Source organism: Buceros rhinoceros, unplaced genomic scaffold, assembly GCF_000710305.1.
Source record: "Buceros rhinoceros silvestris isolate BGI_N320 unplaced genomic scaffold, ASM71030v1 scaffold35268, whole genome shotgun sequence".
NCBI classification, from domain to species: Eukaryota; Metazoa; Chordata; class Aves; order Bucerotiformes; family Bucerotidae; genus Buceros; species Buceros rhinoceros.
The window spans coordinates 4,048-12,893 of NW_010427987.1; the positions used below are offsets into that span (position 1 = coordinate 4,048).

The following is an 8,846-nucleotide window of genomic DNA, read 5'->3' on the forward strand; positions in this document are numbered from 1 at the left end:
CTGACATCAGAGGTGTTTAACACAAGGGTGCAACTTAGGTGAAGAGCTGTTACTAGGATATTTTATTCCCAGTGGGTTTTTTTTCCTCCTGTCAACCAGAAAGACCTAAAAATCCTTGGAGAAAATAACTAAGATGATGCATTTTGTTACACCAGTTTCTCTGCTTTAAAGTGACCCAAGATGGATGAAATAATCCTACTGCCTCCAGCTAAATTTCACAAGCCAGAAGAGAACGTGCTTCACATAGGTCAGTAAAATCCCTTGCTGGCAGGTTTGCAGAAACAAAATTTTATTTACACAGGCAAGTCTATCTTTAGACCCCATTGAACTCTTTACATTTCTAGAATATTTACATGTTTTCAAGATGCTCCAAGTGATGAACAAAAAAAGGATTACAGAAACTGTCAAAAGCATAGCAAAAAACCCAACCTATCATTGTGCTTTAAAACTTATGATCTAGAGTAATGTAGAAGAAATGTAATTTTAGCACCTTGGTCATAACGGTCATGCTATATAAGACACTTAAATAGCAGGGGGGATGTCAGAAGTGACCGTATCCAGAGGTTGCCAGTGACAATTCATGAGGGCATCATAGAGTTCTTCACTTGTCTCCATAAACTGTCTGTTCATTTCATCAACATCCAAGTAAAGCTGTGGGTCTGGAAAAAGAAAAGCCTGGTGAGTACAAGTGTCAGATCCTGGGACACATGCACACCAAAATCTGAAGGAAATGCCTAGCAAAATGTGGTTTAGCCAGATTTAACTATTTAATAGTTAAAAGTGTAGTAAAGTGTTTAATCACGAAGAAATTTAACAGACCTGACAAGTCCAGCTTCTTTTGGAATTTGTGTATTGGAATGCTGGGACGACATTGGTATTCCAAGATAAAGAGCAGATTTAAAGGTAATTAACCATGAAACTCCCCCCAAATTCATTTAATTCATTTCTACTACAATGTGTTAGGCAGAATAAAGTTTCTGAACACTAACACAAGATGTTCCAATGCAAGAAACTGCCTGCAAATCCTCCAGGCCAAGCAATTAAGTTTTGTACCAGATCTTTAAGGGCAAGTTGAAGTCTCCTTTTACAACTGGCAACATAACCTTTTACCTCGGGGTTTGGAAAAAAACACTTTTGCCTGTTAATAAGCTTAACACAGAATATACTTAGAATACAAAGATATCACAAATTTTGCATTAGACCATTTTGGAAGGAGAATGAAGGCCAAGTTACAAGAAAGCTACTGTGAAGTGCTGTTGACAATGTCACACTATCAGCTTGGAAACCCTCCATTATCTCAGCTCTAACATACAGAGGATCCCACCACAAGACATTCTTCATCCAACAGTCACTGGCTTGCACTGTAAGGGCACAAGTACTGCTAAATTCAAGTGGCAGCAACAGAATCATCATTACCTTCAGTTATGAGGTCATCATTGATTTCAGTCATAACTGCAGCTTCCTGAAACAAAAAGAGAAATTCCTAAGTTTAATCATAATCCATTTTGATTAAATCCATCACAAATGGAAAGCATCACGAATCCAAAATAACTGTGCTCCCAAACCACTCCTTCCTCTAACATCTACAAGAATAGGCAGGGTTGTTGGTGGTGGTTGTTGGGAAGGATTGGGGGGTTGTGATTTGAGTGGGTTTTGCATTGTTTTTTTTTTAAAAAAAAAGAAAAAACCACAGAAGGGTTCAGGTTGGAAGGGACTTTAGCAACTTGTAATTGATGAATTGGCTGATCTAAGATAAGACCATCTTACGATAATTCTTTAATTTGCTTAAAGCAAAGTACATCAGAAAAAACAGGTATGGATGTTACTTGGCATACATGAACAGGTCACAGTGTACAGATCTCTAATGCTGTACATGCACAACTGGAACACTTCAAGACACCTCTGAATGACACCTGATCTCCACACTAAGCAGAATGGCAAGTTCAGTTCTAGGAGTTATTTCTGCTCTAACTTACAATTCATGCAACTATTATTTGTTGGTTTTTTCTTTAAAGCAAGTGTGTAATATCTGTACCTCAAAAACAGCTGGAGCCATAACAGCCTCTCCTAAAGAGCAGTCCCCCACAGCCTGCATGCTATCATAGGGAGTATAGGAGCTGTAGTTGTATTCAGCATAAGGATCATAATTCCACTGTGACGACGAGGAGGAGGAGGAAGAGTAGTAGTTCTGATAATCTTGGTAATAATCATTATAGTTGTACGACTGGTACCGCTGGAATTCTGCTTTCAGTCTGAAACATGAGAAGTTACAGAAAGTTTTAGAACAGAGCACTGTAAACCCCATTCTGAAGTTAAACCATCTGCACTTTGAAACATGTAAGCTGACAAAAGGAAGCTTTTCTGAACAGTTGCCTAACTCACAGCACAAGATACCATCCTTACAGAGAAGCAAACGCTCTCACCTTTGCCAATACCAGAAGTAATTATTTTCATGGATTGACCCAAGCCACAACACTTATGTGTATTATTTTGCATATCTGTAGTATAAGCAAGCTGCTGGCAAAAAAAGACCAGAGACGTTTAGCAAGCACAGCGACTTTAAAGATGCAGTTGGTCTCCATCAGCCCTTCTATCTATCTTTTCTTTGGTTGATACTAAATCTTATAATTTCCAGAAACAAGGGGGTGAAGTCAGATGATGTCTCAGAGGAGCATTTGACACTGCCTGCCAGTTCACCTTGTCCACCTTCCCCTGCTCCATGTGTAGTTCATGAACATTTGCCAAAGCATAGCTGTGAGGTGAAGCCAGCGCTGCCATTAGCCAGCGTGAAGCCAAAGCAGCAGGTCAATGACAAAACTCATCGGTTCTTAAGACCCAAGGGCCAGCTGATTAGCTTTCAATCCTTTCCCTCTCCTGAGTAGATATTCTCAGGAACAACTTCACACTAATACACAAGTGTTGTCTGTACTAAAACAGAGGTACATCACACAAAATCATGCAGATAATCCAGCTGCACATGCCAAAAAATCCTCTATGCCTCAACATGTCCTCTCTGGAGGGGTACAGCCAGACCTCCTGTGTTTGCCTAGTCCCATTTCTCTGCATCTCCACTCCACTACAGGTAAGTCAGATCTAGGCTTTTGGTCCAGAATGCAAACTGAGGCAGCTCAGATACAGTTTCCAATACAAGGCACTCGGTGACAACTACTCAGATGGCTGGATGTTTTGCTGCTAGGAGAGCACAGCAGTCAGTGGCAGATATGGATTAGTGATGTGTATTTAGCTCATTAGTTTTATTACTGTAAAGCTACACATACATCCTAATAAATATATATTCTATTGTCTTGTTACTGCAGTAAACAAATGACTCCATAATATCTCAAAGTCTTCTGCTTCCATTTCTCTCCTACATAATCACTGTGGCAAAGAAAAAGCTGAAAACTCTGCTGATGTTCTGAATTGCAAAGTGAGGAAACCTGTTTCTTTGTGACTTCCTCTTGTTTTTAAATTTAGTCAAAGCAATTCTGGACAGTGCTCTCTTGGGTAAGAGCATTTCCACTCTCAAGAGAAGAGGCACCACTTGCAGAATTATCCAGGCTAAAGAGAAACAAAAGCTGTTATTTTTACCCTTTACCAGAATATGAGCTAACCTCATGAATATACTGAAATGGGTTTATGAAGTTCTATTTTTATCTGTATCCTGGATCAAAGTCTATCAAATTTGGTATTGATTCTCTAACTGCTCAGAGAGCTGAACTGCCTTAAATAACAGAAAACTGAGCTGGCAGAGTAAAACAAACTCTCTCAAAACCAATCAACTTTGCGTTCCATGTGATTGGGGCAGGAGGAAATTTAAAGAGCAGTATTCTAAACAAACTGTTCCAACAACATCTCCTTTGGCTTCTTCCCCCCCATACTCTGTATTTTTCTACTTAAGAGTTCCTTTCTCTGCCAGCCTACTGTAAAACTGCCTAAACTAGAGGGAAGTGTCCAGAAGAAAAGCTCCCTAGCACACAAAACCACTTGTCCCTGCTGCCTTCCTCAGGCCCATACCTGGCCAGGATTTCTGAATGCATTCACTTTTGCTACTTCGAAGAATTACAGCTGGTGACAACAACAGCTAAGCCCATTTACACGATCTGGCTAGACTTAAGAGTTGGATCCCGCCAGCAATCCTGAAAGTGGTTGATGAATCCAGGGAGTCAAAGCATAATGCTCCTGTATTTTTAGTTTTGTGGACTGCATTGTGTGTACAGCCATTATAGCAAGGGCCACAGACTTTACAAAGGCAGAGCTACAAGAATCTGATTATTCAGAATTACTTTAATGCACAACTCATTTGTTACCTTTTAGAAATTCCTATGCTCAGCCGGATTCGTTTTCCCCCCAGACCTGGTGCATTCTGGCAGTCTTGCAGTGCCCTCATCTGATCACCTTGCTCACCAAATCTGACAAAGGCATACCCTCTACAATTTTCAAAAGGGAGAAAACAAGTTCTAGTATGCATAACAGTTACAAAGCTAACGAATTCAGTTGTGTTCTGTCTTCTACAAGAACAGAAGATAGTAGCTACTATTGCTTCTATTAGCTAAGCAACCTCTGACACACGCACTTGCACAGAGATGCTTTCATCAAATTAACATCTTGAGCCAGAAGCAAAAAATCCTTGTTCTTTGACAGCATCAAGATGCAACTTGCTGAGAGACAGCAGAGCAATACATTTTAATGGCTCTCTGTTGCAAGTAATCAGACTCAACTGCTGTGAATGCAGAAATACGGATTTCAGTGATATTAACCCGCTCCCACCACTGTATAGCACTAATATTCTTTTAGACTTGCTCTAAGTTCCTGAAGTTACTCTGTAACTACCAGCATTGTCTGAACAGCTAACTCACTCAGCCCTGCTTGACTTGCTGCTTGGCCCATGAGCTCTGCTGGGCTTTGTTTACTCATATTAACACATTCGGTTTACAACCCCCTAAGATGTGCCAGGCCTTAGGTTTTACTCCCATGCGTAAAAAGGGGATTATTTTGTCTCAGTACTGCAGATGACCAAGTGGACACGCTGCTGTACGTAAGCATAGCAGCACAGATTTCAGGGCACAGCTTTCCCTTCTCCCACCGTCTAACTTCTTTCATGCAAATATGCATACGGCTAAACTGAAGCTTAGCACATTAACTTCTTAAACTAACCAGAATGGTTTAGAAATGCAAGATTTCTGCTGTTAAGAAGTAATGCTAGAGACTAATCTCTCTTCCTGCCTCTGAAGAAAACGCAGAAACACTTCCAATGTGAATTCTTACATCACTTCTAGAAGCAAACATATCAACAGCATTCCAAACTTTTGCAGGCATTACCTGGAATATCCCAGCAGGTCTGTTGCTATTTTGCAGTCAATACAAGAGGGGTACCTCTTAAGGAAATAGTCATAGAGCTGAAAATCATCCACTTCGGGAGTAAGCTCCCCAACAAATATCGAATAGTCCGGTCTTTAAAAAGATAAGAGAGCAATTATCAACTTTGAGACTGAGGTAGCTGGTGGCAGTATTAAGGTACTAACATACAAGCAGGTAGTTATCACTAGGCAAATACTGAGGTTAGAATCTGAAGACAGTATTAACTGCAAAACTCCATACAGAACTGTAGTGCCACCATCACTCCAGCACTAAGGTCCCAATTTGTGTGTCCATTCTTCTGCTTTCACAAAAAAGCATTTCAATAGAGACCAACTGTATAAGCAACTTTTAGAAGTTGGTTTTACAATATCAAGAAAAATTACTTAACCCAAGTTTCAGCTGTGATTCGTAAGAGCCATGGCTCTTTCACCATCACTTCTCAGTGCTTACGGGAGAGATGAAGTACAAACCCCTTCATTATTCTGTTGGCAATACATATCCGTAAGTGATACTGAGTTGAGAGGCACCAGATGTGCCATTTTAGGATTTTAAAAGTAAGTGATGGCATTCACTGGTCACTATCAATTTAAGCAGATAAGGGGGTCAGAGCTTCTCTTTTCAAAAGGTCTTTACCTGACTGAAGTACTGCTAGGGACAAACTCTATTCTTCCAGGTTTTATTTTGTTCTTTTTCTTCCGCTTCTTCTGTGGTGTCCTCCACCAGCTGTAGGCCTGGAGACATTCTCTTTTTTTCGCCATTAAGTCCTGTTAGGAGAAAAAAAATCACCTCTATAGTATTTAGTCTCATTTACATTCCTCCCTCCCACTCCCCATCACCACAGGTGATTTCCCCATATTCACCTTGCCCTTGAAAGAAGCCTGGGGTCCCATTTCTCCCTCCGCCTCCCATGAGGGAAAGCAGCCTCTGGGGAAAACGCCTGGCAAAAATAACAGAGCCAAAGGATTGTATGAACAGCCATATTCCCCTGACTTGTCAAGCTGGCTAAAGGAGTGACAGCTTCCTCGTGGACTTAGGGGAAAAAGCAGACAGCCCTTCGATGCTGGCCAATCCTAGATGTTAATTACCTTCAGGACTGGACTGTGTTCTGCTTGTGCTCCAGGACTCAAAAAACCCTGCAGCAGCACAGTCTGAGCTATGAGGAGGCGGGGAATCACCACTCCTGCCTAGCAGGGATCTTGGCTGTCCCTATCTGCCCTCTTCTAGGAATTCTTCTCTCCTGTGAGATGCCTCTCCTCACTACCCAGCTGTGAATCACTCTCCCAGGCCAGGAACGATGACAGGAGGCCCATGAACAGAATGTAAGGAGAAAGCAGACCAGGAACAGGCACTAGGTTGGCTGAGGGAAAACTCAAACCCAGATGCAAGGCCAGGAAGAAAGAGGCACAAAAAGGTCCTCTTCAAAAAAAAAAAAAAGAAGAAAAACAAACCCAAAAACCCACTGTTTAAAAAGGCAGTGGGACCACTCTGCAAAAGAGGAGGGAAGCATCAGCTGTATTAATACAGGCTGCCTCCCTCGATTATGATGCCAAAGAACACGGACTTCCAAAAATAAGAACGGTGTTTCACAGCATTTTTACTTACGCAGGCTTTAATGTTCTTCCTCTAGAACACCTCTACATACATAGAGAGTGTTACGTGCAAGGTCCTTCAGAACTCATGCTCAAATAATCCAAAGGGCAAAACTTAGTGTTATGCCCCCAACCTGCTTCAGTCGACATGATTAGTGTCCAGAGGGCAGCCACCAGTTACCACGTTACCGGAAGAAACCGTAGGACTAAAAGAGCACCCCACTCAGAGCAAGCTAGCTATTTCAGCTTTACATGTACTGGAAATTCCAAGCGTGGATCTGGAATCCATTCAGGCACTGCAAGCCTGAATTCCTGACCAAATGATCTTACCTGGCTTGCCATGGCTCAAACTGTCCTCTGCCCTTCTTGAAGAACACAGCTGCGCAGGTTCCGTTTATCGCACTCCTTCAGCGGAAAAACATGTGGAGGAGGAACAAGAAGAATCTTAACCTTGAGATTAATTACGTAAGGCAAAGTGAACATCTTTTGTTTTAATGTTATTAATTCAGAACTTAGGAATTGAAGTTCTAACTCGTCACTGCTAAAGCAATAGAGATAAAGATGATATATGACCAATGGGATGAAGATTAAAAGTCATCTTCAAATGTAATGTTCCACAAAGCTTTTCCACTGTCCAAGGCACCAAAAAATTAGAGAGCTTTTAAGTCACTTAGACTTTACCCTTATTTCTGTAATACCTACATACAGTAATAACAAGATCCACATTCTAAAATAGTTAAGACAGCAAAGATAAAACACTTGGCCGGGCTTTCCTCCCCGCTTTTAGCCACATTAAAAGTTGTATTTACTTGTACCACAAATTATAGAGCTGAAATCCAGCAGTGGTACTTCCTGCATGCTACAGAACAAGAGAAGTAAAAGAGGGGCAAGGGCACAGTACAGGTAAATGTGATATTTCCCTGCAGCTTTTTAGGTGTGTCTTCTCTCTTTCGCCTCTTCCAGACACACACTTCGCTCACTGTTGCTGCTGTCAGCAGCCACAAGTGACCTGCTGCTGCTATCACTAAACCAGTGGATACACAAGCCTCAATGTCCGTTCTTTAAGCTTTTTTCCCCAGTCATCCTACCAATACAATCAAGGTAGAAAACAGGTTTCATTTGCAAAATATTTTGTATCTACTCTCACACAGTGCTTCATTCACCACTGATTTTTTTTTTTATATTCAGTGTTGCTCTTTCTATGCAGATACTTGTTCACTGATGTCTTAATTCCCATTTCCATGTAAGAATTTATGTAATGTTTTACATGCTGGCTGGTCAAATCCACATAATACAATAAACACAGAGTATCTGTCATGCCTTAAAGGCTTGCTCACACAGGTGAACAGTTCAGAGCACTGCTTCTGAAGAAGGATTACACTAACCTGGCACAGGACAGCCATATACCATAATTAGAGCCTCCATGCCTGGCATTATTCAGAGCAACCACGCATTTCATCCCCACCCCCATTTCAGAGCCAAGAACACAGCCAAGTACAAACAAGCACTTAACTACAGACATGTATTAGTAAGGTTAGCACATGCCCTCTTACATTTAACTGTGCTCATTATACAGAATTATCCTGTTAAAAAGGTCACCAGTAATTACAGTATCTACACACTGATGTTCTGCTAATTCAAACACTACTTTTTCTTGAAAGGACCTGTAATCTCCTCCATGCTCTAAACACTTAAGAAAAATACTATGCAGCTGTGAATTCAACTTACTGCTCCTTATTCGTGCCGATTTCCCAGAAGACAATTTCCCAGAAGACGGCACACACTGCAAAGCAGTTTTATTGCAAAAGACTATCAGAAGGCGAGTGATGCAATGGTTTCTTGATCACAGTGAGCACAGACTTTGATGGCAAACTGCGTTTTTATGCTCTTTCCCCGTCT

At 41.2% G+C, this 8,846-nt stretch overlaps 1 protein-coding gene across 1 annotated transcript; it reads right to left on the reverse strand.

Annotated features, from left to right (window-relative positions):
• Positions 1 to 272: 272 nt before the first annotated feature.
• LOC104498714 (tRNA selenocysteine 1-associated protein 1-like) lies at positions 273 to 7,289 on the reverse strand. Its single transcript, XM_010142130.1, is given in 7 exon segments — positions 273 to 659; positions 1,417 to 1,462; positions 2,036 to 2,252; positions 4,308 to 4,427; positions 5,320 to 5,497; positions 6,005 to 6,122; positions 7,278 to 7,289. Coding segments are annotated over 7 exon segments (828 nt in total). The 3' UTR covers positions 273 to 522.
• Between the last annotated feature and the right edge of the window lie 1,557 nt (positions 7,290 to 8,846).